Source organism: Bombus impatiens, unplaced genomic scaffold, assembly GCF_000188095.3.
Source record: "Bombus impatiens unplaced genomic scaffold, BIMP_2.2 scf_3007, whole genome shotgun sequence".
In the NCBI taxonomy this organism is placed as follows: domain Eukaryota; kingdom Metazoa; phylum Arthropoda; class Insecta; order Hymenoptera; family Apidae; genus Bombus; species Bombus impatiens.
Genome location: NT_179426.1, coordinates 476,011 through 499,477, shown reverse-complemented (window position 1 = coordinate 499,477; position 23,467 = coordinate 476,011). Strand labels below are relative to the sequence as shown.

Sequence of the window (23,467 nt, the reverse complement as noted above, 5' to 3'; positions counted from 1 at the left end):
GGCCTCGTGATAACTTCCACGGGGCCTCGACGTGGCTCTCGATCGTTCATGAGGATAGGAGCAAGGGATGATGGACTCTGATGATAATTCGGGGTCATTACCTGTGGCTACTTCCCAGCCATCGTCGTCCTTAGTGGTCTTCACGCCGTTCGTTGGCACGGAGTTTTCCCCTTTCTTCGGCGAGACAGCCCTACAATACAAAAAGTACCAAAATAGGCGCTATCCTCTTTGACATAACCTTTTTTTTTTTTTATAAAAATTCTATGTCCTAAAAGTAGACGAGTAAAATTAAAGGCGTAAAGAGTTATTGAGAAATTCATTAAATGCCAAGGCAGAAATTACATTAATGGCGAGTGTTCGGAGGCACTTGTTCACCGCTACAAGTAAATACATAGTTATTCTATTTTTATATAAATTATCTTTTAGTGTCAGTTATTTCTATTTTTTCCGACCATTTGCAAAATTTCAGAGTATCAACTCTACCCATAGACTTGATTCGCATATCGAATAGTTTATAGTCTACTATATACATTGAGACAGAGAATATACGAAGCAAAGGACGAAGAGAAATTTTTCTTTCGATCATCGAGGAACGTCAGTTTTAAACAACATTACAAATATCATACATAATCCAAACGTTTACAGCAATCAAACTAAACACTACTGTAAATGTATATACGTTGATACGAAGGACCAAATGGCTAATTGACAGAACAACCGAGTCAAAGTTAGAATTCTGTTGTTCGTAAACCACGCGCGATATCGTACAATCAACGTTTCTTACATACATCATTTTGCAATCATTTTCGTGCAACCATATCCTGTTGTGTATCTGTCTAACTGCTGTAATATGTTGAGATATGTAAAATTTTCTATACGCAGGATACTGTGCTCGAACGTTCGAAACATTCACGGGTACAAGTCACGCGTATTTGTCGTGTTTACATACGCATTTCGCGATCGTGCATAAAAAGGCGTCGATCTCTCTCCCGTGTACGCATTGTACCGATTACTTTTATACCGAACGAGCACGATTATTGGGCAAAGTTTACGCAAAAAATAGATCAATTGCCTTTAATCGTGCGCTATCGAGCATTAAAGAGTGGGAAGAATTTATTCGGTGCACGTGTTGAAGCTTGCCGCGGAAATGTTACCGCAACTGTGACCACAACTTATGAATATGCAGCATCACGTGCGTGCATGCGGTGTACATCGTCGTTAAGTATGGCTGATCAGTGCAAGAATGTCAGATATCCTGTCAACTGGGAATTTTCTTCCAATCCGTGCCTTTCGCGAACATCAACCATGTCACCAGCTGGAATGGCTGAAGTTAACGAGTCTTCGAATCGCTCCTTCTCCCCCTGCGTTAACGAACCTAACTCAGGATATATTTTGACTTGACGGTATTCACAAGTCGAAACGGCTGTGTAAATTGTGCATTTTTATGGTTGTAAATCACGTTAAGATACTTTCTCTATTCTTGAACTTTGTCGAGGCTGAAACAGGTTTCGATGAAAGCGTATACCTCGAAATCGAGAGGGTTTGATGCGGATTGCTATGAATCTGTAATTAGAGATCTTTTGTTGTTTTCGTTGAAATAAACGACGTGGATTCGAAACGTGCGAAATAATGATAAATTATACTAAATACGACACCTGCTTAATAATAAAAACAATAATAACAGTGAGCAACAACGATGCCGGCCGAGCAACCAAGAGTTGGGAATTTTTCTCCAGAACGAAAATACCAGTTCTTAAAGAGATAGAAAAGAAATGGTAAGGGAAGAGACAGTTAATGTAAAAGAAAGAAAGTAAGAGTAAGGCGGGAAGACTTGGAGAAACTGAGAAAATAACAAGTGAGAGAATCGAATGTAATCGAAAAGATCTAGACCTGATTGATACCTTGGAGATTATGAATAGAAAATAGGGAAGGAATTAGGAAAAGTTAAAAATGTAAAAGATTTTTAAATAGAAATAGAATTAATATCCTGGTCACCAAATTTGTACAGAAATGATTGGATTGCCGTAGAAAAAATCGTGAGATGCGTAGATAAAAAATAATATTTTTGAAAAGGTGGGAAAAGCGCAGGTAGATGATATAAACGATAAAGACCTTATGGCAGTGTTGTAATTGCGGCGCATGCTCGAGTTCAAAAATAAATTAAATTAGCATATATTCGTTCAATTCTTGGTTTTATTTTTAGAAAAATAATTCATTCTAGTAAAACATGTCGTTTACGATCTCCCTAAGATACGCAACGATTCGTATACCCGTTTCATTGCATCCCTTCCAACAGTATATAGCGAATCTCAGTCCGCGCAAGTAGTGCTCCATCTTGTGCATTGTTCCATTAAAACTAATCCTTTCGAAGGGATTGAAACGAATTCTGCAATAAAATGTTGCAATTACATATATAAACTTTTAAACAAGTAGTCGCACACAGCAACATATACTGTTAACGTCAAAGAAAAAGTAATTGATTAATAATGTAAAATGGCCATATACGTTACAATTGAGTTATTCATTTACGTACGCTGTTAATATAAATTTTAGATTGCGAAAGCACGAAAGAAGTTCCTGTAATTTACTGAATTTCGTAATTAAGAGGTCAACGCACCGTTAGGATGATATGATATTACTCCAGAAATGTAAAGACGCTATCCTCGAGGAAAGAATGTCCTTATCCTTTGAATAAGCCTTAACGCATTTTGTTGGAGGTACGATCCCATTGTCACAACCCTGGCAGCAATCCTATGAGACAGACAGATCAGACTCGCTGGCAACGCGGTATTAATAAGGCGCCCACGTGCCCGACCAATTACTACGTTCATAACTCTCGTCATTTCACGGAATGGTAACTGCGTTATAACTACAAACACAACGGGTGACTGCCAAGCATTTTATTACATCCCGGACCGAAACCTTGAACTTTGTGCATCTCGTATCTGTGTAAACGTAAACTTCCGCGAAAGCATTGAATAACAAGGAATTCTATGCGAGTATAGCTCGAATTATTTCAGGACATTCCGATTATTATTCCGAAACTAGATATTCCCATTCGCGTTCGCCGGTTAATGCATGCGAACGTGTCTCGAATCGAGACAACGTGTTGCGTGTAAAGGGATGCGAGTTACGGCCCCATAGTTTTTCAAGTATTCGTGACCATACGATATTATTGTCAATGAAAGTTTACAGATTCCGAAAGACTGACGATGATTTGATCAAAAGAACGAAGTGAGTTTAAATTTGTTACATACGACCATACAAGTTTCTTTTCTGATAAGATATTCGTTTATGTTTAATCTGAAACGAGAGCCTATACGTAAACAGGTAGATGTCCTGGAATTTTCAACAATATTTTAAACAGAAAATGCTATTTGAAAACTACAAGATGAGTTAAATTTCGCAATAAAAGTTTTCTCAAACTTCTTTCGCTCTTTATGTTCTTCTCGTCAAATTAAAATACCTGAATTGTCTTTGATATTCGAAGGATTTAATGCGGATCTTCGTAACTTAATTTCGAATGTAAAAAGAGGTTGATGGTAGGGTAGAGAAAAAATTAATTTCCCAGAATGCGAAATCGACTCGGAAATAACGCTAATGAGGTAGCAGCCCAACGAATACTCGTATGTATACACATACTTTGAAGAAAAAGACAGTGAAAGATGAAAATAAATTGCAAAAAGAAAAGAAAAATTGGAGGCATGTTAAACGCATTACAGCCGCGATCCCGAAGGCATAATACAGATACAGGGGTTGTGCTCGGATGCAAGATATACTAGCTGCTCTAAAGTATTTGCATTATGCATGGAAATCTACTACCTCCTGCTAGGTGCAAGTACGTTTTTCAAACCACAAACATTATCTCGGCGCATGAAAATATCATCAGATATTCCCATAAAGCCAACCCATTAGACGTCAATACTGTTTCTAACAGATATAATACGTCTCACTTTTTCTCTTATTTTCTCTGTCAATCTCATGCAACCCGATAACATGACACTTACATAAAACGCGCCTCGTTCTTCACTGGGAATGTTGACATCTTACTTAGAGAATACCGACACAACATTATAATTTCGCTTTCAAAGATTTATGCCATACAGTTAAAATACAATGGAATTGATTCCACGGAATCAAACGATACAAAAACATTATACTTTTATTAATACTCTACTGATTACCGATACTTCCTTTTCATTGAGTCGCAGAAAAGAGTTCTGCAAAACGTTAAAAATCATACGGTTACGATGAAATAGATAAAACGTTAGGTTACCTCCTCGAAAGCTAAAGAAACAAAGTGATGGTTCTTGTCTATCAAAATAACACTTCTGACCGTGCGAAGATTATTTACAATTAGATTGTACCGGCATGGCACTCGACGATCAGCGATCCTACAGCGTTATTACTGGCTTTTTCCGTAATAAGCCAATTTATCCCGAACGCGGTTAAATTTTAATCTTTTTCTAATCTGCGGCACTGGAGGAGGTTACGTATTGGCCAGATCGGATCCACCGCTTCAAGGCAGGTAATTACGAGAGTGGTCGAGCGCGGTAACCTGTTTCATCGTGGCAATTAATATACACACGTGGAAGAATGGGACAATTTTTTTTTGGCCGCATTAGTAATGAAACATACGAGGCATAAATGAAATTTATTGAACAGTCTCGGAACGATCGAAGTATAAATTCGTGTCCCGTGGTTCGATAACCGTGTCGACCAAGTTCGACCTGCCTAATGGCCGTTCGACGTAATAAAAATTCTCACTGTTGCTACAACGTTCGCGTCGTTCGTACCACTTGCTGCATGGTGACGAGCAGGAATTTATTGCGATCAACTCACCGGCTCGATACCGACGCAACCGAAGTAGATGTCTAATAATCTCTTTAATAAACGAATTGCCGTTGCAATAAATAACATTTAATAGGCGTGCTACGTGCGATTCCTTTCGAAGGTGGGAAGTAATCTAGCTGGGCCGAGGGTTAATGTCCCGCCGCGCCGGTTGATATTAATAGCTTAATGCACAGCCGCACAGTGATCCGCCTCGTAAATCGTCATTACTTGCCGCGAATTGCTTCGATTCGCGGGCTGTCCATTGAAATCACCAGGGTGTAGTTACGCCGCCAGATATGCAAAGTGACCAGACTCTTCGTCACCGCTGTTTCTTGCGCGCACGAAGAAAAGTTTTAATTACACGCGGGGTAATGAGATATTACCGTCTGCTTTCATTTGCAGAGCAAATTATAATTTTAAACTGATAATACTTTGTTCGATTTGTTTTATCAACGTCCTCGGAATGCAAATGCCTATTCGCTCGATAATAAAATTATTAATGCGTTTTTAAAAGTATAATGTCAATAACATTTCCTTTTTAACTAACGTTACAAAGAAAAACTGACATAATACGTTTCACTGCACTCCGCCTGATCCTATTTACACTACGTTAACGATTAATTAAGGATATACTACGAAACAAGTCGAACAAAAGTTAAAACTTGTTGCAGACGTTAACTGCACTTAACGATAATCAGACTAATATATTCGAATAACGTACGCTATATTTATTCAATACGAGCATTGTAAGCTATTCAATTAATACAGCAACGTTATCTTTCTATAAACGAAAATGAATAATATAATTGAAAGTCCTTTATACTATCGATTATAAAGTAAGGATGAGACTTGTATCATTTTTCATCCTCATATCAACCATCTTCAAACCGATTACGCTATAACCAATTTTCGCGATACTTCGATAACAAAACAAACGTACAAATTTCCCTACAATCTGCACTTTCGTCCACCTTCGATCCACCTCCGCTTGCCTCAAACCACTTAACCATAGGAACGAACCAGATGTAAAGCCTAGAACAAACCCTATTTCAAAAGAATAATCACACACGACCAGTCTTTCTTGGTAAAAAAGAATAAACGAGACAAGCGACAATAACAAACAAGAGTACTCAAAATTAATAAAGCACCGCGAGGGTATCGAAACTATGTCCGTGGATAGGCGCGTGCAGTCACGGCACGCGAACCAACATCGTCGATAAATTACTGGTCGCGCACGGTGTTTCCGCGTGACACGAAAGCTTCGTCCAAAGGAAAGAAGCTTCTCGTGCACACGACCGAAGGATAGCTGGGGCACTCCAGAACGCGGCAACAGATAAAAGTCGCATGCGACACAGAAGCAGTCCGCGATGGTGTTGGCGCGCGTTTGCGGAGTGATGCATTGGTACCGCCAAGTGATATATGCTTATGGGGCATGCCAGAGTACCGAACACGCACATGCACACGCACACGCGCACTCATGCCCAAGACTAGGTAAGAGATACACGTGCGTCCGGCTACGGCGTGTTCATTATGTACTTCGGCGAATCATAAAGCAGACGCGGAGGGGGAATGAAAAAATGAAGGATTAAAGTCGCGAAGAATTTTCCGACCGGATCCGAGCAACCACGTCGGAGAACGCAAAGAAATCAGACGAGTGCGTATGTGTGTGTTGAGGCCACGACTTTTCCGATCGATATGATTTAAATGGCGTTTTAAGAAAGCGAGATCCACTGAGAAAGAAAAAACGGCGCGCCGGTGTTCAACTCAAATTGTAATTTATACGGCTATTACCGGGCCACACGTTGACCATTATAAATTGTCGCTGTATCTGCTGGCGTTCTTATTTATAGTTGGCAAATAAATACCGCGATAATACGCCGCGGCCACGGCGTATTTGCGATTCTAATAGCCGTGCATTTAGCACGGCGCGGTACATTCGGGTAAACGCGAATGACGCATGGCGAGGGTAATTAAGCAATTACGGGAGTACAATGTTCTTGTCGCTCGGGGGAGAATAAATGTTCGCGTGCCGTCCTGGGATTGTAACGAGGAAAGTGATTTCGAATGGAATTAAATTCCTGTAACTTGTGCGCAGGGAGATGGTTTATTTTTCAGGGTGAATTTTTAAGTACTTATATAAATACTTGGGCTTAGAAATTGTAATTTTTAACGAGTTATGCTCGATGAAACTTGGATACAGTAGGAACTAAACTTACTAGACATGATCGATGTTAAGTATTTATTGATAACGAGGAGTATAAAGAATTAACTAAATTTGAATTTATGAAGATACTGTAAATGAATAGAATTAATTAATTAATTAACCTTGCTTATAGAATAACGATGTTAATTTAAGAAGTTTCTGACCAACCTACAGAATCCAAAATATTGTTTATCAATGGGCCGTTTGGTTCGATAAAAAATGCCTATGGTCAAGGTAGAACAAGTCAAAAAGAAAGTGAACAAAAATGTACAGCGATTCAACAGAGGTAGTAATTATCGTTAGAAATTTCGTAAAATTTCCTTAGCTTGACAAATTCAGATTTTTATGAATGCAAGGAAATGAAGGATCTCTAGAGATATGTTTCACTCCTGAAATATTAAATTATAGATTACGCACTTTACCGTGGATAGTTTGTATATACATTTTTGCACGTTTAAATGTGCTATAAATACACGAACATCCGCAGTCTAGTTATCATTAGTAGCTGTTATGTCTTCTCCTAGAGAACATAAAATCTTTCAAATTTCTTATAGATCATCAAAGTCTCGCGTCCTGAATTCTTGTACCTAACTAAATACATACTTAACATTTTGTGTTGCATTAATTATGTACATAGCTGTCGAACGAATGAGTATCTTTAATCATTTCGTGCGACGTATAATAATGTTGATAATTCAACAGCATAGTAACTAAACGGTAAAATGAACAGAAGAAACTGGTACAGGATACTCACCAACGAACTAGTTTGATTGCGAGCACATATGTAGCATTTTCTTTTTTTTTTTTTTTTTTTTTTTGAAAAGATAACAGTTACGCGGAACGATCTTAAAAATGATAATTTTTCTATTCGGGATGAACACACAATTATTCTCTTTTTTAATAAACGATTAGAAACAACAGATGTTAAGAAATCGTTACGATTAGTACAGTGTAATAATTTGTACGCAATAAGAAAATCGTGTACAGGTGTAAATCATAGTCTTTATTATTAAACCTTCCACTTGAATACTCGTACAAGCAAATCGATATTCATACCCCCTAATCTTGCGTCTGTTTAAAAAAAAAAAAAAAAAAAAAAAAAAAAAAAAAAAAAAAAAAAAAAAAAAAAAAAAAAAAAAAAAAAAAAAAAAAAAAAAAAAAATTTTTTTTTTTTTTTTTTTTTTTTTTTTTAGTAAAGAAGTGTATCCTCCGATTCCAATTTGAGAATCCATCCGCAGTAGCTGTCCACGTGTCAGATGTAACTGATTCATACGCGTGCATTTGCATTGCGGTCGCGTCCTCGTCGAGCGACACGACACGTTATTCGAAGCGTGTTACATTATTCTAATCAAGACCCTAATACCAGCATACTTTTGCTTTTATTCGCACGTGTGCAATGCGGCTCGTTTGTACTCGTAATAGTCGCGATCGGGCAGGGTATTATATGTCGCCGCGATTCGACTCTACGGGCGGTTTCAAGCTGTCTTTTCATTCCAAATTTTCTCTAAATTTTCTCTAAATTCTCAATTCTCTAAATTTTCTTAAACATATCGGTTTATATAGTACAATTTAATACGGATAGGTTTTGTTCCACTGATCATTCTCAACTTGGTCACTAATAACCATAAGAGGTGAGTGTGACCTCAAACAAACAATAAAAAAAGAAAAATATTCTCTCCATTTCCTTTCCTACTTTCACACGAGGGATTTCACAAAAGCTTTGGGAAAACTAAATTAGATTTGGCTTATTATTTTATAAATTATAAAGTATTATGTATCTATATATGAGTAATCAATCGTTTTGAATATTACATGGAATATCTTGACAGTACTACATTTGAGATATAAGGTTTCTAGTTAATCCACTGAATATAAAAATTGCTTATTTTGTAGAAAGACACGATGAAGGACTTTATTTTTTTTCAAATCTCTTCTTGCAAAAATATCAATATTAAGTACATTTTTAAATAAAAATTAATAATAAATAAGGATATTATCTTTGATTAATCGACCAAATTGTAACCATTTTCCAACTTGCGGTATAATAATAATTGTATTGATTAAGAGAATTATATATATATATATCCGTTTTATCTATTTAGAACTGCATAACATTAGCTAATAACCAATTTCGTTAAATACATCTTAAAATGTGTAGGGTAATATGAAGGTAAAAGAAAAGACATAATTTTCTTCCACTCTGTCCAACTCCTACAACATCGTCAAAAAGTCAAAGTTGACATATAATTTTTCAACCATATAATAACAAGTTTCCTCCTGGAATAATTTACAACATACCCATCTAAAACATATAATTAAGAAAGTCCAAGTTACTACTTGCTAAAGTACTTGTGTCTAACATTATATGAAACAACATTAATTCCCTCTTTCGATTTCATTCGTAAATCTTGTAGGTTCATTAATCATAGCTTAGAAGTCATTTTTCAATACGCATCGATCAATTTATTGATACTCGCCAGATCGATACTCGATCGGCGCATCCGATAAGTTCCGTCGGCAAGGGCGAGGAACTCTGATTTACTGGCGACTTTAGCATCATGATGATCACGAGAAGGAACGAAGTGGCAAAAGAGTGGACGAAGAAAGAAGAAGCATCGAACGAACCAAGCACAAGAGAGAGAAGAAGAGTACAGGCGGCATGGGAAGCAGGAGAAAGAGGAAGTCAAGACACGCGTGTAACAAGCGTCGCTGGCATTAATTTAAAATGAGCTCTACGACCCTATGCAAATCTTTCGTGTACAGGAAATTCTCAGAAGTCGACTATAGCTTGAAACGTTGTCTCCCTCTGCTCATCCACACCCCTTCTGTCCGCTTTGCGGCGATGCTCGCTTGAAATTATTATTGTGCACACGCGCAACTCATTCCGCACTCTCCTATAACGCGTTAACTTCCTTCTTTTAAACTATGAAACGCTACCTCTTGCCAGCGTTTAATATCCCGCATCCCGCGATATCAACAGTATCATCCTTGGCTAAGATAACTTATGACTATGATGGACTGAGCTATGTGCCGCCACTCGTTACCATCATTATGCTCATTCATCGAAGATACCGCTGTAGATGTTCGCGACAAGCAATAAAATTAGTCGATAGAAATTACGGCGATTGAGCGAAATGCATGATCGAAAAGCAATAAATCAACGAGCCAAGAGAAAAAAACAGTCGTAACTATCGAGAAGCTGAGAAATTAACGAGGGAAACTTGGTAATTTTATATCAAGAGGCACGACATAATGCAACATTACATCTGCATAATATGTTGCCTTAATTGTTCAAAATTGGGGAAAAGTTTCATTTATATAAGATTCATAGGTGGTGTAGAGGAGATAGTTAACACGTTTGCCATTATACTGAATTAAAGCAATACGTTTACCGGATACTATGTTCTGTTTTTTGAATTATTACTACACATACATACAATCATATACAGGCTGTTCACGCTATTAGTAGTTTGGCCAATGTTTTTCTCAGACGGTAAACGATAAGTACGAGGAAAAAATGAAAGAGAAAGAAGATGAATGGTTGTAAATGAAATACGTATTCACGATAATACCTTTTTTGCAAGTAGAAAAATGCATGTTCATTTTGCAGCTGCACTAGTTTTTCTTTTAATGAAAGGCTTCCCTTTTGTTTGCATAAATCGAATCCTTTTGTCATTCTACGAAAAAAAGATAAATAGAGTGACATGGCCGGACACTGATTAAACTCAAAAATATTTTAACTTTAATTTTGTAGAATTTATCATATGTAAGACAAAGAAAACATAGATACAAGGGTATTCCATTTCATCTTTCCTTGTTTTTCATAAAGAGATATTATCGTGAATATGTAGTTGATTTATAACCATTCGTCTTTTTTCTCTTTCATTTTTTCCTCATATTTATCATTTACGAGAAGAATACTGGGTACTAATAGCGTTAACAACCTGTATATAAACTTGAAAAATAAAATCTGAATATCACAGATGTGGTGATAGTGTGATGCTGGTAGTGAATATGTTAAAGGTTATTCAAGGGTTGTTTAAAGTTAAGAAACCTGTGATGTAAGAATGTTTCATTAAGAATAAATCGTTTGATTCCAAACTAAAAATATATGTGTATTCATTGTAATTATGCTTACTCATACGAGGATAATTTCCGTTTACGATCTCCTGCGCCAACGGTCACCCCTAGAGAAGCTTGATAATCAGCATACCTTTGAATCTTATAGGTATTCGTTTTACCTAGAATTTTCATTACTGCGTTAACTTGATCTCGACGGTGTAGTCCTATATATGCAGACGTGTCATTTAACCATGACACATGCACACCTCCTGTAATAGTTATATCAATTACATTAAAATAATAACATAAATGTTGGTGCGGATTATCTAATAAATGAAAGAATTTTGTAACTGTATACTTACCAAACGGACTAAACAATTGAGATATATCATTAAACCTCCACTCTTTTGGGAATGTTATATGTAATATATGATCTCTATTTGGATTAGCTGACAAAGAAAACATATATTATTAACATAAGATTCACCTTAAAATATATGAATAAAAAGGTAAGATTTACTTACGATCTTCTCCGACAAGGTTTATGTACGGAATATCTTTCAATCTTGCTATGAGGAGTCTATAACAAAATAATAAATTAAACACTATAATAGACATGATAAATGATATTAAATGTAATAACACCTACTTGTTTAGAAAAGGGTCGAGTAATGATGAATCCGATAAAACTATCGGCACTTCGGGGTTTTGTAAGGAACCTGAAAAGGAATATTCCTAGCGAAAAAAGTTTACAGATCATGTTCTTAGGATAAAATCATGTCAGTTACTAACCAAGATAATTAGACAATGCAATGAAACATATTCCAGTTATATATGCATCGTAACCGGCCTCGTGACATTTTTCTGTCAGCGTTGAATAACTTCTGCCATCGATAGGTTCCACTTCTGTAATTTTAAACGGTGATTTACTAACTGTTTCTAGCAATATACCTAAATTCGACGATGGTACATTTTCCTTGAATTGCTGCGAATGGCAAATTATTTTTGTATCTAAAATTCTATAAAAAAAATATCATATAATAATCATATTTATTAAAATATAACAGTAATGTTCAGAAAAAACGTAGGAAACTCTTACCTTGGAAATAGACCATGAAGAAGAGACTTAAATTCCAAATATGATTCTGGCAAATATCCAAAAAATTGATGTATTATATGACAGAGATCTAGTAACATATTATGACCAACTAATAACTTTCCCTGAAATAAAAATATGTATCATTATAGATTACACCTCACTTACTTGATAAATTAAACACGATTAACAAAACGCACAGAATCTGAAATTTTTCTCATGAGTATACTTAATCCAACTGCATGTTGAATTTCTTCTCTTTCTTTCTCTCTTTTTTCAATCTCCCTTTGTTCTTCTTCTTCTTTAGTTCCTAATCTTTGTACAACGAGATTACATCCAAAATTCTCCATTTTACTTTCAATCCTCAATTTATTTGGCCACCTCAGCTTTGCTTCCTGATAAACTAGTCGTCTAATAAAAGCACTACACTTATCAATCACTAGTTCTTCTTCTTCAGAAGTGATGAATTCATCCATCTTTCTACTAAAATGGTTTTCAATTAAATTTCGTTTATATTAATGATGGAGAAACGTTGTTTAAAACTAAAATTATTTTTACCAAATATCTTCGATCTGAGGCCTCTCAACATCCGTAATAGGCAAAATCTCTAATGTTTCATCCCTTATCTTTTGCTTCTCCTCCAATCGTTTGATCAATTTTTCTTCTTCGCTTGCTGTTAAGTAAGGAATGCCTAATTTGAAAAGTTTATTGAAGTCGAATTCTTGCGATGCTAAAAACGACATACTGGATGTCTGACACATGAATCTCAAATCCGGAGCTGTACGATTTAGGGGGCGCGGAAAAACGTAAAAATTGTATGATCGTTGATTGTACCTACAAAAAAAGAACGATTATATTAACACAAATCTGGAAATATATATAGATACGAACACCCTGTTAATAAGCAATCAGACATACAATCAGTTTATAATAGTAAATTAATATTATAGCTGCCGAAAATGTTGATACTTATTAACTGGATTATTAACTTAACTGAATAAAAAATTACTTTAATAAATTTTCAAATTAGCAAGAATATTTAGTACTTGAAAAATAATAGGTATTTACAAAAATCTATTATATATATGCCATATATTTATCTATTTAGTAAAATATTAATGCATGAAATTTTAATTTGAAAACATTTTATTCAGTTAAAATTGCAAAAGTGTTTATTAAGATCAACTTCGTACTTTTGAGTTTGTGTATTGAATGTAAATACAGAAAGGCCAAATTGTATTAGAAGAAAATCCATTGATCCCGATCTCAAATTTGCATAATACTGAGCAGGTGTGTCAAAGGCACCAGCATCAGGCCCTGAATTCAGTCCTGTAAATTCACCATCAATGGCAAGGAATGTTGCACTTTTTATAACTTCGTCCAATTCCACAAGGACTTCTTGAAAATCTGTAAAAATTTTCGAAACTTTACTTGTATCAAACATTGCATTGATTTTAGTTACTTTGTTTATATCCTACTTCATATATATTCGTGATGATTGAGAAAGGAATTTTTAGAATTATTTATAGAATCATTATTAATTATTGATAACATTTATTATTACATTATAATAAATATTAATCAAGTATAACAACAACGATGCATCTTTTTCATTTATGATAAATTATTACATGTATATATTAAATTTAAGAATAAAACTAGAAAAATATATTAATTTGAAACATAGTAGTAATTCAATTTCGCGCTGATATACGGAAAGGACGTCTTCAGTGATCAAAGGTTGGTAGCATGTAGTGCTTTTAGGATTTTCAAATCTAACGCATTGGTCCGCGTCACAGTGCGATAGTTATTGTTAAATTAGTGTAATAAATAAGTAATTAATCACTACACTATGTTATTTTTATAATGTTCTATGCAAAATAGTACTATGCATAAATAATTGTGACGAAATTCATGATGCGACGTTATAAAATGAATTCAACATTGCAACCAGATGTAATAGAGAAGCGCGGGATTTCTCCGAGAAAAAAGGTAACGCAAATTTTCAAATTGTGAAATATATATATGTATAAACTATATTTTCATTTTCATACAAAGATTTTGTTTGCACGCTACATATACTTAGAAAATAACATTCAACATTTAGAAAAGTAAATACTCGAGAATTTTTTCATTTCAAATAATTCCAACTAAAGATAAAGTAATAGCAGGCACTGATCTGACTTGATCATTATCATTGGAGAAAATTTATAAATATACATTATATATATAATATTAATTTGAAGAATATCGAAATTTAACTCAGATAATAAATAAAAAGTCATTCAAAAATGTAATACAAAATAAATTACATGAATTATTGAAACAATTTAATAAAAAAAGATAAGAATCACATTGAAAGTAATAGCTCTATAGTTATATTAATCACTTAAATGCTTTAACGATACACTTAATAGATGTAATCTTTTCTTCTTATCTAAATATACTTAATAAACTTATATCCATGCAAGAAAACATGTTTAAAATAAAAATATCCTTTCGCAATAATAACAATCTTTCTTGCTTAAATTTTGAAATATACAGATTGTATAACCAAAGTATCTATTTGTGATTAGTTTGATATTTTGAGAATAAAGATAATTAGCAATACCTAATGATGCATATATATAAACAAAAAATAAAATTACATATAATACAACGTCAACATATTTCGGATAAGCATAGTATTGAAAAATATTTTATTCATAGTTACTATTTAAATATTTTTAATTACTTATAGTAGGAAATGGATCAGGCTATGAAGTGAAGAAAGTCATATTAATATAAAACATTAAACTTATATTTTCAGTTCCTGCAAATATATAAATTAAATTGAATCAAAAATTATAATATTCATATTTTCATTATTTTAGCTACGCTATATCAGTATGACGTTCATATTATTTATAGATAATTATCTAAGTCTAACCTTATATAACTCTAAAATAACTATATATCTCCCTTTTATATAGATGACATATAGTATATTGCCTAATATATTAAATTCGATTAATAGAGTTTATTATTTGCAATGATATTTTAGAAATACACAGTTATACAAAAATAGATAAATAGTATTATATTGAGAGATTGATTGTTAAATTTTTTATGGATATATATATAGATAAATAGTATTATATTGAGAGATTGGTTGTTAAATTTTTCATGGATATATATATATATATATATATCAGCTATATATATATATATATATATATATATATATATATATATATATATATATATATATATATATATATATATATATATATATATATATATATATATATATATATATATATATATATATATATATATATATATATATATATATATATATATATATATATATATATATATATATATATATATATATATATATATATATATATATATATATATATATATATATATATATATATATATATATATATATATATATATATATATATATATATATATATATATATATATATATATATATATATATATATATATATATATATATATATATATATATATATATATATATATATATATATATATATATATATATATATATATATATATATATATATATATATATATATATATATATATATATATATATATATATATATATATATATATATATATATATATATATATATATATATATATATATATATATATATATATATATATATATCCATTGTTTCCATAATATTACTATGTTATAATATCATTATGATAGTGTTATTGTAATACTGTACATTACTTTGATTTCTTTCTTGCACACTGTGATTGACGCTTACATTGCTGGATACTGCTGAATTCTTGCGATTGCAATGCATTTTGTTAAAAATATTATATTTTCTACCACGAATTCACAATAATTCCATCTTCAGCATTTTGTTTATTGCGCCAATTACATCTCAATAAACGCTGAAATTTACTATATCCACTCCAAATCATACAAAACATCATAACCTAAAAAGCTGTAGATTACTTTCAAACAATCATATTAGTTATCAAGAGATATAAAAAACACAATATTATATAAAACGTTTCCACCAAAAGTTTATAAGTTACATATGTAATACTACAATTTCATAAAGTAGTTACAAAATTTTATCAAAATCTATGCAGCAACAATAGCACGTCACGTGAGAAAGACAAATTTTGTTTTATGCTCTAATTTAATCTTTTCCTGATAACTGTTCACATTTTCATACGTTTAATTTTAAATAAACAACGTGTTCGTGTATAGAATCTTCATATTACAAATTAATTATAGAGAAACTACAATATCATAAATATAATTATAAATGTAATAATTATAAATAATCCCACACTCAATCATCATAAAAGCCGACAGTATAATGTTTATTTTTTACGATTACTCACTCAAAGAAGTCACTTCCATCTTTTTTTAACCTTGCTCTTACTTATCTACACTGAACTTACAACGGACATCTTCTATTTCTTTCCCGGAACTGAAATTAGACGCGAAAATTAACGGGGTCCATCGATCCTACACGATCTTCTCGTAGTTGACCACATTAAGTAAGTAAATCAGAATGAGGACTCTATAGATAAAAATAACATCATACATGGATTGCCATCTGGTGTATAACTGACATACTATTTCCCCACGCTGCATTTATTATGTTTGAAAATCTAACGTAACGTAACTACCGATGAGCTACAGAGTAGATGGTACATCACGGATCTGATGCTTAATGCTTTTTTGTGTCCCACGTTTTTGAGGTCATCATTTTCATGTCACATGTGACGTTATCGACTCTGTATAATACTAGCATAGACGAGATCTCGCTTGTGATAGTTTGAATGAAAAGTCTTTTATGAAATTCCGTATGATATAATGAGTAAAATGTAGAATAGCATATTTAATGATCGAATAATCGCAATAAAGTATAGAATTTTATATTTCCACAATACTTCAAACAGCACTACATACTATCAGAGAGGAAATTTCCTCTCTCCTACATAGCTTTTAGAAATATTTAATCCGTATGTTTATTATTATTATTCAAAATTTTTTACCATTAGTGTTATTACCTGTCTATTTATGTTTTTCTTTTATAGAAAATAAATAGATATGCTATTAGAAATAGTACTCAATAAAAAATATTTCTATACTAACATTTTTTACCAATTATGAAAGTTATTTACTACTATTATTTAATAAAGTTGAACATGTATATAATATTTTTTGGCTTCAACATGTTAAAAGTATGACAACCAAATACAGATATAAGAAAATTAGAAAACATATTCGAAATATGAATGTATAATATCATTGAATTTCAATAAAAATAAAAAATTGAAATTAAGTAGAAAGGATCAGAATTACGTCCATGCAAGGATTATATTCAGTCACTGTACAATCAGGCAATGTGTTTCGTCATTTCCTATTGAAGAGTACCCTTAAAGGTCTGTTTATATAGTAAAAGATGAATATAGATACCACTAGTGAGAAAAGAAAAGGCATATCAGGCAATCTATAGTCGAACTCTAGAACTAAAGTCACACGATATATACGTTTCACATGACCACGCTCATAAGTCCCTTATCTACGTTATTATTGATACATTGTTGATATTATTGTAATATCATCCATAGAATTGTACTTATTGTATGTAACTAAAAAATGATTTTCACTTTATACTAATGGGAAACTATTTTAAGTTAATGGAAAAGATTTTGTTTTAAACAGAAATAGACATCTAGATCGTAATATGATAATGGACAATTGCATATCATGAACGTTTTATGAAACCATATAACGCATTCCTAAAATAGCGTGCGAGAAAATCTATTCGAATAAAATTTAAGATAAATTGTATCCGATCAATCCTATAGCGAAATAACCGGATAGATTGTTCCAATGGGGCTGGAATCTTGGTAAAATACTTTCACACGTATATCGTCCTGTTCACCTTAAGCTTGAAAAATTCCGCTTTCTTTCCGACGAATCATTCAACTGGTAATTCTCTGAAATAAAAAGCATTTAACGATCTTTCAAAATGATTTGTACAGGTGTCGCAACGCTTCTCCTTAAAATGCAATTTATTTAAAGTAAGTCTACGTTTCCAGAGTTTGCGATCTTACGTCGTAAATCACACTCGAGATATGAACAGAACATACTACTGTTAAGTACATAGTAACTACATTTCAATATCTTAAGCAACTTTTCTATTAAATTATAAACTATTTTTTAATCATGTATCGACACAGAAAAGCTATTACATGAATTTTTTAATAATGGGAAATTATGAATAATTTCCTTCAATTTTTTATGTTACGGAATTGTTTTTCTAGCCTTGAAATATGAAATCTAGTTACCTACGAACTCAAGAATTATATTAGGTATTTTCTGTAGTTTGGAGTGTGTATGGATTATATGAATTTGTTTTACTCTATTCTATTCGTTTAACTCTATTCTCTTCATTCTTATTTTCAAACGTAATAATAAATAATTTTCGAGCATCGTCAACATTACGCTAACACGATCTTAATACCACTGATATTTTCCACCGAAGTAGACAAGAACAGGACAATTTTCTTTCTTAAAAGAATTCTAGTATATGATGAAATAAGTAAGCGGAAATAGAATCCAATCATATCGGCAAACAATTTGCAGTAATAACAAGCGGAGGTTCCTCAATCCGTTACTTCCGCACCAGAACTAATTAAAGCGAATTGAAAGGTAATTGAATTAAGCTTTCAATCGTTATCTCCTCGATGTGTTCCAAGCTCGTGGACTGCGATTCGCTTCCTTCAAATGGTTGGCCGAACGGGAAGATTGGAAGAACAATACTTCGAAATAAAAGCGAAGGACAAGATTCGAAGGATCCAATTTAGAACGGAATACGCCTATTCGAGGTTCTGCACAATGCCAATTTCTTTCCTTCCCAGAGGGTTTGACCGTTTTTGGGGCGGTTAATAGTTTCTGATCAAGTTTCCGCTTGTGTTTGTCATTCATTATTAATTATGAACCAGCTTGGCAAAGCATATTACGTTCCTGGATATCGGCGAAGATTAATAATTTAATCTGAATATCACTTTCTAATTAGAAAAAATTTGCTTTAATTATGAAAATAATTAATCGAGAAGCCTATGACAAGAACGACCCTTGGTCGCGTATTTTTTCAAGAAAGCAAACGAATATTTTAGCATCTTTAATTTTTATTCTAGTTAATTCGATTTCTGAAAATAAAACATTCATCGTGTTAGATTTTGGAATTCAAATTCGATATGTTGTGAATCCAGCTTCTCGCTATTAGAACGTATTATTCATCATATTGTTCGTTCAATTCTATGAAAAGAAATTAGATATTCTATAAATTATATGACATTGTTGGATGCCAGCTTGTCGAGACAAGCTGGAATTAAGTCATCGCCATGTCACTAGCAACAAACACTTATTTCTACGTCTATGTAAACAACAACGCGTCACGACGAATAATCAAAATCCTCAACCTTAATCATTCGGAACCTTTCCCCTAGCCCCTTCCACGCCATCTCTTTTCCCCGGTACTTTCCACATAATTTTCCCAACCATGCATCTATATATGTATGTGTATACATATACTTGCGAACAATTGTAAGGTGTCGCAACTTGTTCTATCACACAGAATCTAACAGTATATTAGAAAAGATGAAAGATGGATATTTCTTAATGTTTTGAAATTCTTCTGTTAATGATAGAGATCGTTGTTCTCTTGTCTTAGGTTTCAAATTATTTGACCGTCGTATAATTTACTGGCTTGGCGAAACGTGATTACGATCAATGAAAGGTTTAATACCTTGTAAGAAGCTCTCGATAGCTTCGAGTATTCTACAGCCGCAGCGCATTATTTTCATTCGAGCTGTTTGAAGATATCGGGGGTCCCTGCCACCCTAATGCCGTTACTTGAGGTTCTATCGGGTGTCTGTAATTTATATGACCACTCGAAAGAAAAGTTGCGCAAGGTCCCGTAGCCGATAAGGAGCCATTTTTCATTTTGCCTACGCAAGACCGACGAAAGCCAGTCGGTTGAAGGTACTGGCAATAAGAAAAAGGAAAAGAAAAGGACCACCCTTCGAGATTTCGCACCATTGCCAGAGGGTTGAACCATTTCCTGGGACTTAATTTCATTGTAACCCCCCGTCGACAGTTATTCTTATTATTTTTCTCCTTCGCTCCCTAAATCATCAATTTTCCTTATTAGCTGTATTCCTGATTAGGAAAATACCTTCCTCGACGAACTGTTTCTCGGGAGATATTTTTGCGGCAATCTAATAGCGTTATGGTACCAACCAACCGCTGTAATTCCCCACTGAAATGATCTGGAAAAATTAATGGGTTAATAAAAGTACGCGGAACCGCGAAGAAAAAATCGTAAGATTCGTCGACCCGATCGAGCGGCCAGGTGTATCTGCAAGTAATTTTTTAAATCGTCCGATTTCCAATTTTTTAGAAATGATGGCTATGTGGTTTCTTTCAATAAGTAGCAGTCTATTCGTATTGTGTTGTGTAAAATGTAATTTAGAAATTAGTTGCTTATTACCAGCTTTCATTCCATCTTTGAGAAGATATACGTACTCGTGTGTAAATAAATTAATGTATCTTAGATAAAGCATTGCAATGGTTTGTTTTAACGATATATAGAGACTATAGTCGTCAATTCTAATGAAAATTACAAGCGACCTGTTTTATTTCCAAAATATCATTTTATAGTAGGTACTGCATTTGTTCAAATAAATTTTATTCCATTTCTGAAGTCAATCCTTTAGAATACATACATGTGTCTTTATCTATGTTATGATTAATCAAAAATCGAGATATCATATATTTTCGAATGAAAACTAATATTAAACTTATAGAGAAAAATTCACGCTCTATCCTTCAAGAATCACCTTCGAGTACTTTTTACCTGCAAAAGATCCTCATTCTCACAATAATGCACTCTCATTTTTCTTGAACAAAATCGATATCAATATCCGATTCTTCCATATCAAACACCTCGAGCGAATTTACGTGCAAATTATGATCGTATATTTCAAGTAAATTCATAAAAATTTTAATAAAGGGACAGTGGCGAGGTGGAAATGATGTACGATTTCTCGTACCTATCGAAAACTTTTTCTAAAATACAATTGGTACGATCGGGCTTTTTTTTTTCTTATATATCGACGTTTCACTGGAGAGTTCAGGTTCGATTCGATATTCCAGCCGGTTGATTTATTAAGTCTATTAAGAAACTGCGAAATTGTTTTGACCGATAGGAAATGGTTAGGGTGGGACAAATGAAAGTTCGTAACGTCGAGGGTGGCACAGTGCCTCGTGTTTTACTCGATTGCAATGGCGGAAATCTGCGAAGGCATCAGAAGTTTCTTGTACTTCTGTTATGGTACTATAAAGCGAGGTTCCCCAACTACAAGTTACAAATTAGTCACGGTGATTTGGTTTCGCGGATATTAATCATTTCTTAGATCCTCAGGACGTTTATCCGCCCATGTATTCTAACTAATAACTCTTCTCTAACCTTGGTACTTGCACGATAAAGAAGCTTTCAAGATGGTTAAATATTAGCACGTTCGAATGTCTACTTAAATTTTCTTTCACTTTCCTTTTATTTATTCTGATCTAGAAACTAGAATGTGTTGTAGATAAAAGTCGAATTATCTTAAGCTATATATTATATGTACATGTACCGAACAATAAAATTTATAACTTGAAAATTAAAAATAGGGTTTAGATGATCGAAAAACGTAATTTTATTAACATATTCAAACAAATTCACACTTAGATACTATTAAATATTTTTGATCTCTCCGTGTCGAAAGATTAACAACGAAGAACTACTATTTCTTAGAAATAATTAAAACAAAATGACCTGAAATATCAATGCCAATTAAAGAAAAAAAGATCGTTGGAAAGTGTAATATCTCAATTTAATAATCTAAGAATTAATACAAGTTTTTAATTTCTTATTGCGATTATTTACGCACTTTTTCTTCCTATGTTCATAGAAGTAGCAACTTTCTTTTAGATTTCTCTATATGAACATCATACTCTGAAATGAAAATAACGTTAAAGATAGAATTTTCTTTTAAGTAGTAGCGTACGTTAATGCTGGTTTGCTAATAGTTTTACATTCTTCCAAATGAATTAAAGTACCATGAGCGTGTGTTAGGTTGTCTTGCAGGATTACCGTAGAGCGTCGGACCACTTTCAACAGTATTGAGTAACCATCAATATTTGACGAAAAAACGTTACAGGAAATCACGGAAATCTATTATTCTCCGGTTCGATTTCGAAAGGGAAGCCGGTTTCACTACTCTCGAAATCAGATTACGAGAATTTATAGGGTCACTCACGAGCTCTCAAACCTCGGGTCGTTCCCGCGAGATCCACAGAAAACGTACACAATTAAACTGCCTTAGGGCTTCCGTTACTACATCGTATCAGCTTTAACTGTACTACGATCATTTTCACGTTCATGAGAATTTAAACAGTAAGCTTGCTCCAGATTATTGCAACGCGATTCTCTTCAAAATCGTTTAAACAGCGTTAACGCTTTCGTAAATTTTACAACGATCTAGTTTATTCGACGATGCTGATTATTCCAGTAATACCTTTCAGAATAATGTATTATACAACAGAGCACATATTATTAATATGTATTAGTATGTTCCACAATATACGTAATATTTATTCTCACACGCTTTTTCAACGTCGATAAATCAACTCTTTAAACGATTTCAAAACAAGGATGCCCACGTTGCACTCGAAAAATCCAACTACGTAGGTATTTTTTCTGTTGAGTGTACTTCGGAATAGGAACAGAACGATACACGAAAAATCCGCGAACAGTATGTTCCCGCTCCTCGGGAGGGCGATAACCAAGAACCGGAGAGCAGTCGCTAAAATCATCCGTCAGAAGCCGTTCGATTGATAGACTCGACGGGCATGAAATATTTAAACCGCTTAGCAAAGCTCCCGCGTCGTTTTTCGGCCGGCTTAAAACGTATTCGCCGCATCCCCGCAGAGGAGGAGAAATAATTACAAAGTTACCTCGACCGACCGAAGGAAAGTTTTCCCGATACACACGTTGTAGGCTGGAATATCGTTTCCATCAGACGGATTGCTATCGTCCGTGTCGGAAGGGTCTTTCGAGTCGTAAAGCGGGTCCAAGTGCTCTTTACATGCATATTGCCTTTCGTCGAGGAGCAGCGTGCTACGTTCTGCGAACCGTTCGTCCGTTTGTTGAAGCGGCCTCGAG

General features: G+C 33.5%; 1 protein-coding gene across 2 annotated transcripts in view; it reads right to left on the bottom strand.

Annotated features, from left to right (window-relative positions):
• The window catches only part of LOC100747989 (poly(A)-specific ribonuclease PARN), a 20,019-nt gene extending 3,259 nt beyond the window's left edge, over nucleotides 1–16,760 (bottom strand). Inside the window, exons 1-11 of one of the 2 annotated variants that reach the window (XM_024372096.2) lie at nucleotides 16,581–16,760; nucleotides 13,388–13,601; nucleotides 12,753–13,028; nucleotides 12,395–12,677; nucleotides 12,198–12,319; nucleotides 11,891–12,117; nucleotides 11,748–11,817; nucleotides 11,623–11,678; nucleotides 11,461–11,547; nucleotides 11,175–11,367; nucleotides 102–190 (exon numbers count right to left, since the gene is read on the bottom strand). In XM_024372096.2, coding sequence (XP_024227864.1) covers nucleotides 102–190; nucleotides 11,175–11,367; nucleotides 11,461–11,547; nucleotides 11,623–11,678; nucleotides 11,748–11,817; nucleotides 11,891–12,117; nucleotides 12,198–12,319; nucleotides 12,395–12,677; nucleotides 12,753–13,028; nucleotides 13,388–13,601; nucleotides 16,581–16,599 — 1,636 coding nt within the window. In that variant the 5' untranslated portion in view covers nucleotides 16,600–16,760. Of the gene's footprint in view, nucleotides 1–2; nucleotides 191–11,174; nucleotides 11,368–11,460; nucleotides 11,548–11,622; nucleotides 11,679–11,747; nucleotides 11,818–11,890; nucleotides 12,118–12,197; nucleotides 12,320–12,394; nucleotides 12,678–12,752; nucleotides 13,029–13,387; nucleotides 13,602–16,580 lie in introns of both variants that reach the window. The other variant, XM_003494618.3, reaches the window with a different exon arrangement.
• Between the last annotated feature and the right edge of the window lie 6,707 nt (nucleotides 16,761–23,467).